At 42.3% G+C, this 15,586-nt stretch overlaps 1 protein-coding gene across 1 annotated transcript in view; it reads right to left on the minus strand.

Moving 5' to 3' along the window:
- GPC1 (glypican 1) overlaps positions 1-15,586 on the minus strand; it is a 518,863-nt gene that overhangs the window by 122,153 nt on the left and 381,124 nt on the right. The window contains exon 3 of the mRNA XM_033958579.1: positions 3,781-4,172. Within this exon, the coding sequence (XP_033814470.1) occupies positions 3,781-4,172 (392 nt within the window). The remainder of the gene's footprint in view (positions 1-3,780; positions 4,173-15,586) is intronic.

Genomic DNA, 15,586 nt, shown 5'->3' on the forward strand with positions numbered 1-15,586 from the left:
GGGCCTCCATGCATGCACGGACGTCGATGCGATGAAGACCACACACTTTCGGGTGCCTTCCGGCCAGGGCACTGGGATTAGTGTGCCGCCAGCTGGAAAGTTTGAGAAACACTGCTATAGAATGACAATGTTAGTAGGTACTTTCTGATTTAGATATCTTTTATCTTACATTGCATGTATTTTATGTAGCATGTACAACTCTATGTAGCATGTGTGATTCTATAGATAACTCTGTCTAGCAATATGCTGCTTGTAATCTGTCTAGAAATCTGAATTGCGAGATATAAGATTGCACATAACTTAAACATAGCAATATTCGTGAGTGGCCCGTTACTGTAGAATCACAGCATACATTACTGTCTCCCAGTCTGATGACATGCTTCACTGTCTCTGGTCTGGTTCTTCAGAGTTATCAATGGAGTGTCTAGAAGTTACTTGGGTCAAACATGCAAAGGTGCAAGATTCCAAGTGAACTTTACCTACCTGACTGCAGCAGATATAGTTCACACATAGGTGGTAGAGGCAAATGCCTTTGGGCATTCTTAACCTAACTTTGCCCCAGGCTTTTATACTTCCTGGATAAGGTCCTTCTGGCTCCACCCCTCCTGTGTCATAAGAACATAAGAATTGCCGCTGCTGGGTCAGACCAGTGGTCCATTGTGCCCAGCAGTCCACTCACGTGGCGGCCCTTAGGTCAAAGACCAGTGCCCTATTTGAGTCTAGCCTTACTTGCGTATGTTCTGTCCCAGTAGGAACTTATCCAATATTGTCTTGAATCCCTGAAGGGTTCTTTCCCCTATAACAGCCTCTGGAAAAGCATTCCAGATTTCTACCACTCTCTGGGTGAAGAAGAACTTCCTTACGTTTGTACGGAATTTCTTCTTTGGGCAAGACTATGGTTTTAAGGCAGCTCTGACATTGTGAGGGTGTTTCCTTAAAGGGAAATGGCAGCATCCTATAGATTAGTAGTCTCCAACACATAGCCCCTGGACTACATGCGATAGGGTTACTAGTCATCCGGATTTAACTGGATATGTCCTCTTTTTAGAGAGCATGTCCGGATGTCCAGATGGCTTTTCAAAACCTGGCACTTTGTCTGGGTTTTGAAAAGCAGATCACTTCGGGAGGGACATCTGTGCATATGCAGATGCCCTCCCTCCTGAAGAGCAGGCTGAGGGGGGGCGGAGCTAGGGATGAGGCAGTATGGTATGGGCGGGGATGGGTGGAACTGGGCGGGCTTGGATTGGTCTATGGGTCCAGATTTTACATACATAAAATCTGGTAACTCTATACATGCGACCTCTGAAGTCCTCCTCCATTGTGGCCCTCAAACAGTTGGCTGGAATGCTCTTAAATCCTGTAAATGTGTTAATTTTAATCTTTCCCACGATATAGTACCTGCAAACTATCTCTTATGTGTGCTGGGGAGGAGCCTGCTGTCTTGATACATGTAGGTACTGAGAAAACTGTGGGAGGGAGTTTCTGAAAACCAAATTTAGGCTCTCAGGTAGGAAACTGAAATCCAGAATCTCCAGGGTAGCATTTTCAGAAGTGTTCACTGTTCCACCTGCAGGACCCAACAGACAGGCAGAACTCCAGAGTTTCAATGCACGGACGAGGCGATGGTGCAGGGAGGGAGGGTTTTAGACTTTTTAGAAACCGGGACACATTCTGGGAAAGGGGGTGCCTATTCCAGAAAGAAGGGCTCCACTTTAACCAGGGTGCACTTAACTGGGCAGTGCTGTTGAATATCAGTTCTGAGTGATCATTAAAAAGATGGGCAGATCTGGAATGGTATACAGGGAATAGCCAGCAGTTATGTAGGTTCTGGCAATATTCAGTGCTGGGACCCACAAAGTTAATACTACTGCTAATATCCTGTTCATAGCCAAACTAACCGAAAGAATAGTATTTGACCAATTATCGGATTTTGTTGAATCTACCAATGCCTTACATCCAAATCAAATCTGAATCAAGTAGAACCCTTAGACTGGAGGAGAAAAAATCTCAAAAGATACAAAAAATATCCCCCACCCCGAAAAAAGATGTTAACAGAATAGGAGGGAAGAGACAACTGGAACTAACCACCTTAATAGTGATTAAATGAAGTCCAATATTGAGGTGAAGGAAAGCCCTCAATCACACAGCTAACCTGGAGAAAAGTAAGAAAACCCCCAAGGGTACAGCTTGTCACAGGAATAAACCCAGAAGGGTATTAACTGTGAAACATCCCCGGGCTGACCTCACATATTTGCTGAAATAATCTAGTGTACAAACCAATGTACTACAGGTGAATCTAAATATAATAACTAAAAGTGGTAGTAGAAGTCATCTCTTCCCCTCATTCAAGGGGGAACAGAGCAACCAAAGTCAACTGAGCAATAACGGGTGTGCGCAAGATCAAATCAAACACTGAGCACTTAGCTTCTTGTGTATGTAAAAGAGCAACCCCCTTCCTCAGGAACCAGCCAAGCGGTAAGGTAAAGTTGACAACACCAACTCCGAGAAGGTGCAGAGCAGAGAATGGTGCTAGCACGGAGGGAAACACCTCCTGGAATTTAAAAGCAGCTGAGTTAAGCGTCTGACGTCGGATATCACGTGATGCTAGTCCGGGAAAATCAAATGTGTTTCCTTCAAGCCAAAGTTAGACAAGTTCTTGCTGAACCAGAACATACGTAGGTAAGGTTAGACTCAGTTAGGGCACTGGTCTTTGACCTAAGGGCCACCGCGTGAGCGGACTGCTGAGCACGATGGGCCACTGGTCTGACCCAGCAGCAGCAATTCTTATGTTCCTATGTATCTCTCTTAGTAAAACTAAATAAGTGATTCATCAAAGTCAAATAAAACTTGAAACTTAAGGACAGCTCAAAATTTGTCCTAAATTGGCCAATTAGTTTTGTGGGTCCCGGCACTGAATATCAGCTGGGACCCGCATAACTATTTAAAAGGTTTCCTGGAGCCCTCCTGCCTCCTAAATAGCTCCTCTCCTTCCCTTTCATCTCCTGAGCCCACAACATTTAGAATTCCCCTTCCCCGATAACATCCCTTCAACCCCCCACCCTAATCTAGATACCCCTCCCCCCAGGCCTACTTCAGTTCCCTGGTAGTACAGTGATGGCAAGAGTAAAGACCATTTTCTCCTACCCCTTGTGGCTTCCTGAAGAAAATGGCTGCTGCATATAACTGACCCTAATCTATGTACTGTGAAGCTACTGCAAGAGGTCTTGGCAGCTATTTTTTCAAATGAGATGCAGGGGGCAAGATTGAGTAGGTTTCACTGTTGACCCATCGCTCTCATTTGATCACAGGGGAACTATGATGTGTCTAGGGGGAGGGAGAATTTAAGGGACATTCCTGGGGAGGGGGGATAGAAGGAGGGGCTGTTTCAGGGGGTTGGAGAGGGCTCATAGGGCTCCAAAAAACATTAAATTGTTAAGTGGGTCCCAGCCAATATTCAGCTGGGACTCACATACACTCCAGCGGCTAGCAGCATGACAATTAGCTCTGGATATTCAGGACCGGGGACCACACATGACCCAGCACTGACTATCCAGGGCTAATTTAGCTAGCCATGGTCAGCGTTTAATATAATGCTGACCACCACCACTGAATATTTTCCCTAGTGTCTTCTAGATGTCTTGCATGTTGTGACATCCCAGTAATGATAATGCATATGAATTTTAACCCCCCTCCCCCCCCCGAGATTATATTTGAAGATGGTACCTACAAAACATCACATTCTTGGCATATTTAGAAATGTATGTATTGTTCATTATTTACCTGAGACACTCTTTTGACAACATCACTTCCAACGCTTAATCCTTGCACAAAGGAGCGCACTGCAATAAATGCTCTTGTTGCCTTCAACTTCAGGTCCCTCGGTACTTCCCCAAAGGGCTTATACTGCTCAGAATGCTTCACCAAACAGTCTAGGTAGTCATCAGTAATTTGATACTGGGGATTCAGCAGCTTAAAAAGTCGCTCCAGCAGGTGTATCCAAAAATCATGGAGTGCCTCTTCTAAGTTGACACTGGACCCACGGTAATACTGGCGCAGCTCAATGTACAAGTCTTTGAATTGCTTAATGTTCTGACTGTATAGTTCTCCGTACATGCCGGGAAATGTGTTTTGCAGAGTCTTCTCTGAGTTGCTCAACAAATTCTGGAAATAGCCTGAAAATGAAAAAAATAAAAGTGCGAATAATCAGAATTCTAAGAGTGATTAACTTATGTCCTAAATATTGATTCTGCTGACTCCTTGGTATTTTTTCAATTCCTTGAATTGCACATGGGCATCCTATATAGAATCACATTTGTCCTGATGGACACACACTTAACCACCCTAATTCTCTAACCGGCGTCCATTTCACAGGCGCTGGTTAGAGAATCACATTGCTGCTGAGCTGATCGTAGCAAGGGAATCTCCCTTCTGCGATCAGCTCAGTGGCTGTGGTAGGAAACCCCCCCCTCCCCCAGCCACAAAATCAGCTGTTAGGAAGGATGCATAATTCCTCCTGCTTGAACCCTGAAGCCCCCCGCCGAATGTCCATGGCAGGAGGAGTGTCTAATTCCTTGTGCCACCATCCATTGAAGATCACAGGAAGAAGGGATGACCAGTCCCTCTTGCCGGAAACCCCCTGAAAACTTGCCCCACCCTGACACCTCCCTCCCAAGCCCATCTGGATCCCCCCCGTACCTTTTTCTTGTAGGACGGCCAGAGGGATGCTTACTCCCTCCAGCCGGCAGGTCCACCTCCAAAGAATGGTGGGCCTTCCACTTTGTGGTGCATGCTGGGATGCACTGGGAAAGTGCCTAAGGCCCTGATTGGCCGAGAGGCCTTAGGTGCATGGACCAACTAAAATCTTAGGCCTCCTTCCCAGTCCATTTTGGGATGGACTGGGATTGTCCTAAGACTCTGATTGGCCATGGGCCAATCCCATGGCCACTTCCATGGGCAAATCTCATGGCCACTCCCATGGGCCAATCAAGGCCTTAGGCCCCTTCCCGGTGCAACCCAGGATGTAATGTAATGGGAAGGTCTGCCATTTTGTGGAGATGGCCCTTCCGGTTGGAGGGAGTAAGCATCCCTCCGGCCAGCCTACAAGAAAAAGGTATAGGGGGGGGCGATCCAGGTGGGCTTGAGGGGGGTCAAGGTGGGGGTAAGTTTTCAGGGGAGGTTCTGGAAGGAGGGAGTGGGCATCTCTCCTGCTGGTGATCTTTGAGGGGGGGTTAGGGGGTTTCTGGTAGGAGAAACTGGGCATACCTCCAGCCATTGATCTTTGGAAGGTGGGGGTTTCTGGCAGGAGGGATTAGGCATCCCTCCTTCTGTTGATCTTCAGGGGGTGGGGGGGGGGTTTCCATCAGGATGAACTGGGCATCCCTCCTGCCAGTGATCTTCGGGTGATGATGGTAGAGGAACTGGGCACTCTTCCTGCCATGGATATTCAGGAGGGAGGGCTTCGGAAGCTCCAGCAGGAGGGACTGGGCATCTTTCCTACCAGCTGACTTCAGGGGGACCAGGTTCCCTGCTGCAGCAACTAAACTGATTGCAGCAGGGAGATTCACTTGCCGCGATCAGTTCAGTGGCCGCATTTATTTGTAATGAAGGTCGGCATTTTGCTGGCATACATTTCAGGTGCCTATCGTGGTGCCAGTGAGACACCTAGGGCTGCCTAAAGCTCACCTAAGGCCACTTCCGGGCAAAACCATGCCCACGCCTAGCCTTGGGTGAGCTTAGCTGGCCCTATGTGTTGCCCTAGGTTTGTGCATCCCGATTAGCTGGTTAGACATTGGTAGAATACCTACTACCGCCTACAACCAGGATGCTGTTTATAGATTTTGCCCTTAAATGTGCAATTGGGCATGCATGATTATAAAATGAGGGGTTAAAGGGCAATTCTATAACATCATTTACATTTAAGTGCTAACTGTGTGACTGTACAAAATACTGACATTTAGGCACCTAAGTGTACACTTATCCATGAAAATGTCATCTGTGTGCCTTAGGCACTGAAATAGCATAGCATGTATTTGTAAGGGGGCATTCGCATGGGCCCACTTATAGAATTATCCCCTTATAACAGCTCAGAGCCTCTGACCAAATCTGGCACACAATCATTCTGTTGCACATTTTGGAAGCAAGTCCATAAATTTGTGCCTCCATTTCGTGCCAATTCTATAATGGCATCTGTGTGCAAACATGCTGTTACAGAGGCTCTGATTCTATAAAAGACGCTTAAAGTTAGGTGCTTAGGCCGGCACGCCTAGCCAATCTACATTACATTACAGATTTCTATTCCGCCATTACCTTGCGGTTCAAAGCGGATTACAAAAAGAGTTATGGAAGAAGGGTTACAATGTTAGATCAGAGATCGTTTCCAAGAGAGGGATAAGAAGGATCAGGGGTAGGGGAGGGGATGGTAAGAAGGGGTATTCATGGTATTAAGCTTTATTAAGGCACCTAACTTATTTTAAGAGCCTTAATGTGTGCCGTTAATTGAAAATTGCAATTAAATCACAATTAATTAGATGGTAGGCACCTAATTAGGTAGTCTGCCTAATTAGGTAGTCTACTTGAAGACTACCTTATTAGGTAGTCTACTTGAAGGTGTCTGCCAGAAAGTAGGCATGGTTAGGGGCAAATTGTGGGTGGATCTTGGGTGTCTTTTGACTAAGATTCCGGTAGGCATCTAATTTAGACCAAGAAAACCCTGTCATAAATGGATTGTGCTTAAAGTTTCAACGCTAGGCGCGATTCTATAAATGGCACCTTACTTATGATTGACACTTGCACTCCTTGGTACCCTTACCAGTATATAAGATTAGATTAGATTAGATGAGACTGAAAACCCACCTTTTTGATATAGCCTTCAATCCATAACCCTATTCTCTACTGCTCACCACCCTAGTCAGCAGATTATTCAACCCACGTAACTGGCATTCTGTTTGTCTGTCTTGTCTGTTTAGATTGTAAACTCTTTTGAGCAGGGACTGTCTCCTTCATGACTCTGTACAGTGCTGCATACATTTGGCAGTGCTCTAGAAATAATTAATAGTAGTAGTAGTAGTAGTATATAATCAGGGTCAGAATGCTAGCATACATTGGCACAGGTGCACCTAAGTTTAGGCATGACTATTTATACCATTTCAATAGCAGGCATAAATGGGCCTACATGTGCCAAGCCAAAACAAATAATGGGGAAACCAAATTATTGGTAAGCTATCACTGAGAGTGACATCACTGTTGTGACGTCAGTCAGTCAGTTGATATTTGAATCGGAATCGTGGCGTCTTTTTTTGCCATTGGAAATTGGCGGAGGAAGCTTGTACTTTTGAAGAATTTTCAATTTTTGGTGGGTACCCTCTCTTATGCCAATGAATGTTTTTAGAGTTAATGTTAGTATATAATGCAATGTTGTTGTTTTTTTTAAACGATTGACAAGTTTAAATAAAGTAAAAAGGTTTTTACATTTATGCTTTCAGGGACTGAACTACCTTTAAAAGAATTTTCCTAAAGCTTTGAACTTGGTTCCCTGACGCAGGATCGAAACGAGCCATATCAGAACCTTCGACAAAGATAAGTTCTTTGTTATGAATATTCAAACAGTATATAAATAGTACACAAATAAGTTTGACTACTTTAGCAGTGAAGAAATTGTTTTCTGAACACCAATTATTGGGTGATAAGGCAATATTCTTGGGGTTCACCCCTTGTTTTTGCCTTCGTATCTCTGAGCATATATTTTTTACTTTATGTGATGATATCATTACTATTATGAGAAATTTGGATATCTTATAGGAGAGTAATTTTGTTGATTTTTTGATACATGTGCCAAGTGACATGCATAACTGACAGTTTATTTATAATCTGCCTTTATCAAAGCGGAGTACAATGTAACACACTTAAGCAAATTAACATGCTATACAAAAATAACATACAAAACATAAGAATTTCACATTACATAAGTCAAACCCACAAAATCAACATAACTATCCAATCACCAGCTCATCTTTTCCATTACAAACATCATCAATATAACTGCAGCACAATTTTAAAAATGATTACAAACTCAACTAGCACACTTCATAAGGCAGAACAAGTGACGTTTCATCAGTTTTTTGAATTCACTTATCCTTCCCTGTTGCCTAATGCAAAATGGAAGCTTATTTTACAGTATTCTATAAGTTATGCATACCATTTCAAGACATGCCCATGGTCCACCCATGCTCCAATACACTTCCGATTTACGCCATGGCACTTAAGACCTACCTTATAGAATAGTGCCTAGTACACATAACTACCAATTATGAAATGTAAATGGTGCATACGTCTTGGCACCAATTTAAATTATTACTGCTATTATTTTCCAGGGCATGAGCTTTTTCCCGTCTCTTAGGCATGAGACCAGCACCCATATACACTTCTACACTTTCTTTCTTTCCACTGATTCATTCTAATGCAAAAGCTGCATTCCTAACCACTTTACAGGGCAGACTAGACAGTCCATTTTGGTTTATCTGTCATCATTTATTATGTTGCCATGTTACTCTGTTTAGTAGCTAAGGGGCCTAGCCAAACCAATATGCTTGATTCTGGTTTGTACACTAAACTGGCTGTAATTTTTGCTGCTGGTCACACACACAATGGTTACCCACCAAAGGCAATTTTTACAGTAACTCACTAGAGTCTAGGCTTTCATTTTAAAACCACACGACCTCTGTAAACAGTGAACAATTTGCTTCAACCGAGCTGGTGCTATTTTGCTACAAGTAGGAGGTAATGTTAGTTTAAATGATATTCAAACCGTAAAATTAACTTCTCAATAGATATTACAAATTGGGCATACTGCAAGCCTAGAATGACTAACTTTTGCTGGATAAAGATGCATTGTGTACTCTGATCACTGCACAACAATTTTTTGGTTAAGTCTTGATTCCTGAAAAGTTTTTGGTGATTATGACAGGTACCAACTTGGTATGCTCAAATATGGTTTTGGTTTTACTGCATCATGTAAGAACTATGAGAAATAGACATTTTTATGTTTACTGACAATAAAATATATAGTCAAGTTTACGTTTCGCACAAGCGACTAAATGAAACAGAATTAAAAGTGTTTTGCTCCCGAGTTTCTTTTATATTCAGTGTCTGGTGCATCACGTTGTAGCATCCAACAATAGTCGGCAAGCATTGATGGATTCCAATTGCCCTGGTATCGTTTCTCCATCGTAGCTATGTCTTGATGAAACCTTTCACCGTGCTCGTCACTCACAGCACCGAGATTTGCGGGGAAGAAGTCCAAGTGTGAATGGAGGAAATGAATCTTGAGTGACATATTGCACTTCATTCTCTTGTATGCTTTGAGAAGTTTGTCTACCAGCTGAATGTAGTTTGGGGCTCTGTAATTGCCCAGAAAATTGTCAACAACGTCTTTCAAGGCTTTCCAGCCAATTTTTTTCGGCCCAACTAACAGATCTTCAAATCGCTTGTCACTCATAACATGTCTGATCTGGGGGCCAACAAAAATACCCTCTTTGATCTTGGCATCAGTTATTCTTGGGAACATCTGTCTTAAATAACGAAAACCTTCCCCTTCCTTGTTCATTGCTTTCACAAAATTCTTCATGAGTCCCAGTTTAATGTGAAGAGGAGGCAAAAATATCTTTGTCGGGTCAACAAGCGATTCATGTGCTACATTTTTCTGTCCTGGAACTAACTTTTTACGGAGTGGCCAGTTCTTTCTAGAATAGTGCGACTCTCTGTCTCGGCTGTCCCATTCGCAGATGAAACAGCAGTACTTTGTATAGCCAAGCTGCAGTCCTAGTAACAGAGCAACGACTTTGAGGTCTCCACAGATATTCCAGTTATACCTGGTATACTGGACATACTTTAGTAACATTTCCATATTCTCATATGTTTCTTTCATATGTGCTGCATAGCCAACAGGTACTGAAGGATAAACGTTGCCATTGTGCAACAGAACAGCTTTCAGGCTTAACATTGACGAATCAATGAAAAGACGCCACTCTTCCGGGTTGTGATCACAACCAAAGACCGAGAACAATCCTTCAATGTCACAACAGAAACAGAGACTGTCGACTTGTGCAAAAAATTTGGTTATATCATGATGCCGGTCTCGAAACACAGAAATTTTCGTACCTGGTGATAGCAAACACCATTCCTGCAGTCTCGAACCTAGCAGCTCAGCTTTTGCTTTTGACAGACCCAAATCTCTGACCAAATCGTTCAATTCGGACTGTGTTATCAGATGTGGATCGCCTGATGAGGATGGTTCAAAATCCGGGTCAATGTCACTGTTAGAACCCTGCACTGCAGTTTCTTCATCTGGTTCGTCTAAGGTCCAATCCTCTGGTGGTTTCGGAACTGGAAGACTGTCATCATGTGGCATGGGTCTCATTGCTGAAGGCAGATTAGGATATTCAATTGACTTCTTGTTTTTGGCAGAGAAACCAGACACATTAGTCAAACAGAAATAACAGTCCGTCACATGGTCTTTCTGTTCTCGCCATATCATCGGAACAGCAAATGGCATCGTCTTTCGAGTACCTCTGAGCCAGGCTCTCAGACTAACAGCACATGTCGCACAGCAAATGTGAGGCGCCCATTGCTTGTCTTGATCACCTATTTTGCAGCCAAAATACAGATGATAGGCTTTCTTTACAAGGGCAGTCATCGAACGTCTCTGAGGCGTAAGTGTATATTCCCCACAGATATAGCAGAATGTGTCGCGGCTGTTACGACACCGACGAGACATATTGCCCGACACCAAAACGTCTATAGCATCAAGCTTACTTACTGTTATATTGCTACAGCTACTATACTACTATACTTTACTATACTGATACTATATACACACACGGACTATCTATATTAACCAAATGAGCAGGATCGGTGTATGGAAGCCACCATTATAGCATGGTGAGACAGCGCAAGCTCGTTCAGACCTGCCCAGACATGCCCAGGATGTCATCTTCCATAAAACAGCTTCCAACCTGGCTAGATTTTATGCATGGACATACCCAGGCGGCACAAACCGTTGTTGATAAGACACTTATGGGAGAAAAAATTGTTTGCATCCAAATATAAGAAAAAATCACGACAAAATTGAAGATTTCTCTGAAATGGTACGTGATGGGTAATTTTTGATGTAATATTCATGATCAGCACCCAAAATTCTATAAGAAACACCCAGCAGTGTTCAGGAAGCAAAAACTTTGTTGTGCAGTGTAATATGTACTTAGTTATATGTAAGGGTAAGGAAACACCAGAGTCATCTAGTGGTAAATAATATTAGCTGAGCCTAGTACACCTGCTAGTAGATGTAGAGATGGGGTAGGGGGTGGTTTGGGAAAGAGGGGTTAATTCAGGTGCCTAAGGTCAGTGTGAGGGGGATCTTAGAGGGGATAAAGGGTTAAAAGATGGTTGGCAAGGAAAAGAGGGATTAGTTGATGTAAATGAGGAGATGGGGGAGCTTTGGTGAGATTGATTAGGCATTTTGGTGAATTGGAGGGATAGTGTGAGGGAAGCAGGATAGGTCTAGGACACTTAGGGCCACATTTTATAAACAGCACCGTTCAACGTGGTTGTCAATCAAAAAAATGGCTCTGTTTATAGAATCATGCCTAGTGGCTCTAAGCAGACGTAGGCATCATTAGGCGACCTAGAAATAGGCGTTGTTCCGTTAGGCCAGCTTTTCACTTTCCTAGTTTGGCGGCACCTATGTCGGACACCTAATGACACCTAACTCAACCATGCCTATTCTCTGCCCTTAACCACAGCTACATTTTAACATAGGCATCGTTAGGCATGGGAGGACACCTCTATTTAGGCAGACTTTATAGGATCAGGGCCTTTGTGCTTAACACCAGTTACCACGTCCTATTATGGGCACCAGACTAATAATGTCTTCTGAAACATGGTATAAATGCTGGACACAGAGAATCATTATTTTGTAACACTGCTAGCAACTTTTTGGAACATCCATGACCCACCCATGCCCCTCCTATAGGCACGCCCCTTTTGGGTTGCATGCTATGAGATTTATGCACCCAGAATTATAGGACAGTGCGCAGCCAGATGCGCACACAAGTCCTAATTGGTGCCAATTAAAATCAACAATTGGTTATCATTCAGTTATTGATTAACAATTTTTCAGTCAATTAAGTTGCACCTTCATCCTGGCAGCATGCCAAAGCATGGCTATTTCAGAGATATTTGTGAACTGTAATTTGCATTAGATTCTTTTTATTAGGGAAACCAAGGGTTCAGGATATATTATGAACTCTGATGTTTTTGTGATTTATACTCTGCATGTGAATATATTTATGCTTGTTGCAACCCACTTTGAGCTTAACGGATGGGATATAAATGCTGATAATAAATTAAATATGAGAATCCTGGGTTTAATGTCTATATAGTTTCATTCTCTTGACAATTCAGACAACCATACTGTTGATTTTCCCTGGGATTCACTGGAAGCAAACTGGATCCATGATACACTTGTGTCCATCTTTCCTCTAAAAATGCCTGCATTCAGCCACAGAACGTAATTCTATCAAGATAATGCATACCACCTTTTGCAGCACACATTTTTACTCAGTGTTGTGAAATTAAATGGTAGATGAATCATTTCCATTCCTTACTAAGTATTCTCTTGACCCTAATAATATCTGTTCTAAGTTGCACTTGCTGGCAGATAACCCAAAATTAAACAGCAACCTGTCCAATTTAAAAAAAAAGTGCAGGCCAATCCTTCAACCCTAGGTAGAGCTGTCTTTATTCAGCAGAAAAGAAGCTAGATCCATGTTGTTCTGTCAAAAATCTGGAAATAGCTTTCAAAATAACTTATGAAAACAAAAACAAAAACTGTGGATACAAATGTTCTGGAGATAATTTAGAACATAAGAACATAAGCAGTGCCTCCGCCGGGTCAGACCATAGGTCCATCCTGCCCAGCAGTCCGCTCCCGCGGCGGCCCCAAACAGGTCACGACCTGTCTGAATCCCCGAGAAGGGGCCCCCTTGCCACCTTGGTTTCCCATCGAAGCCTTATCTTCCCATCGAAGTCCTAACCCTCTGGTCTTGCACATGCACGACCTGGTTGGGTTTCTGTACTCATTACCTGGATACCTCTCTCAGTATCCCACGATCCCTTTATCCCTCAGGAATCCGTCCAATCCCTGTTTGAATCCCTGTATCGTACTCTGCCTGATCACTTCCTCCGGTAGTGCATTCCAAGTGTCCACGACCCTTTGGGTGAAAAAAAACTTCCTTGCATTTGTTTTGAACCTATCTCCCTTCAGTTTCTCCGAATGCCCCCTCGTACCTGTTGTCCCCTTCAGTCTGAAGAATCTGTCCCTATCCACCCTCTCTATGCCCCTCATGATCTTGAATGTCTCTATCATATCTCCCCTGAGCCTCCTTTTTTCCAGAGAGAAACACTGACATATAAAACCATGAAAATTCAATTAAAAAAGTACAATGATAAAAAATACTGTGATAAAAATCCAACCGGACCCTACACGGTCTGTGTTTCGGCGAACATTTTTTTTCCTACTTCAGTTTGTCTGTGGTGTTCTTTGCTCACATATTTAAAGATAATAGACTGTTTTCAGTCCAATTCTTTATATGTGAGGTTGCAAACTATTGGACCCCTGAGGAAGGCGTGTTCACCGAAACACAGACCGTGTAGGGTCTGGTTGGATTTTTATCACAGTATATTTTATTATTGTAATTTTTTAATTGAATTTTCATGGTTTTTGTCAGTGTTTAATAAATTATCTGTATCCACAGTTTTTGTTTTCATCGGTGGATTGTTTTCACTGTGGATCATTGGGTCTCCCCATTTTTCTTTGTTGTGTTTCAAAATAACTTAGCCTAATTAAGAGCTGATGATCTTTTACTTTCCTTATAACAGAGAACTTCAATTGCAATTGTTCTTCTATGGCTCTCATTCTCCTATAGGCTTTCCCCCCTATAATCTAGAAAGGGAAATACATGGTAGCTCAAAGTTCCCAGGCTTCTATTGTATAAAAAACTACAGCTGTTATCTCATCAATTTTAGGTCTGGTTTGCTAAAGCCCTTTTTCCCAATTTATGGTTAATTTTCAACGTGTTTTGGTGCAGTCCGTGGTTATGTTTTGCACTAAAGCCTAACACCTAAAGATAAGAGCCTAACTTAATTAATAAATTGGCTTCTTCTCAAAAAATCCCACTGGCTTCATGTGTTGCATAGACTAACTTATAAAATATGTTTGTTATCCCTTAAGGCGCTGCTCTACAAATCCCCAGTTTTCATCGATATGGTTCTAATTCCTTACGCTTCTACTAGAATACTTCGGTCCAATGACCAACATCTGCTGACTGTTCCTTTACTTAAAACCATCAATACGCATAGACAGTACATCTTTTTGGTTACAGCTCCTCAACTGTAGAATTCCTTACCAATTTATTTAAGGGAAGAACAAAATATTGTTAGATTTAAGAGCAAGTTAAAATGCTTTCTTTTTAAAAATGCTTTTGACTGCTAGACATCGCAAATTAGGACCGCACACATCAGTTTAGACCCCTGATCCCTTCAACTCTGCTGAAGACTTGATTTCTTTAAAACCCTTCCTTTTTAGTTTCCCTTGATTGTCTCATTTGCTTTCAATTATTGTATTTCCATCCCTACATTCCGTATTGGTTCTGTCTGTCCGGTAAGTCATGTTTTTGGTATATGAATCTTTGTTTCCTTGTACGTTGTTATAAATTGTTTTAGAATTATGCATCGCCTTGAATGTATGATTAGGCGATCAATCAAATTTTAAATAAACTACTGACCTAGCATTTAAAGTAAATCTTTATATCTCAAAACTTCAAGCCTGGGCTCAGTATGTTTGGATGAAGCTTAACGCAACTAAAACCAAATTATTATGGTTAGGCCCAAAATTGGACTGTCTTCCTCTTTCTGTAGTTTTAGGTTCTGGATCCTCTCTACAGATTGAGTTTTCTGCCAAGGTTTTGGGAGTCATTTTTGACTCCTCTCTCTCTTTTAAGGATCAAATTAATTCTGTGGTCAAGAATTTTTTTTTTTTTTTCAATTATCTTTATTAACAATTGCAAAGGGACCATACAACCAGGAGCAGAGTAAGCATAAAAACAGATCAACCAGAAAAACAGCACTGGAAAACCAGTACAGCAAAAAGTGCACCGTACAAGAACCCAATGGGAGTATGCCCTTCACAAGTGACATTTTGAAATATCCAATCCCCCAATCAAAACCACCCAGACCTCAAGCATACGGCAGCAAATCCCAACTAACAGACAACAAACACTCCACAAGCTTACCTCCAGACAGCCAACCACCCAAAGACTCACACCCGGTTAGACATCTCTTTCATCATCGTCATTTTTCCATCTTAGTTCAGTCAATTATATTATCTCGCCTCAATTATTGTAATGTCATCGACCTCAGTATTACAAAAACTTGCCTTTATAGATTGCAATTAATTCAAAATAAAGCTGCAAAATTGATTTTTGGGAAACATAAATTTGATCATGTGACCCCCGTTGCTTCAGAGTCTCCATTG

This window comes from Geotrypetes seraphini, chromosome 9, assembly GCF_902459505.1.
Source record: "Geotrypetes seraphini chromosome 9, aGeoSer1.1, whole genome shotgun sequence".
NCBI classification, from domain to species: Eukaryota; Metazoa; Chordata; class Amphibia; order Gymnophiona; family Dermophiidae; genus Geotrypetes; species Geotrypetes seraphini.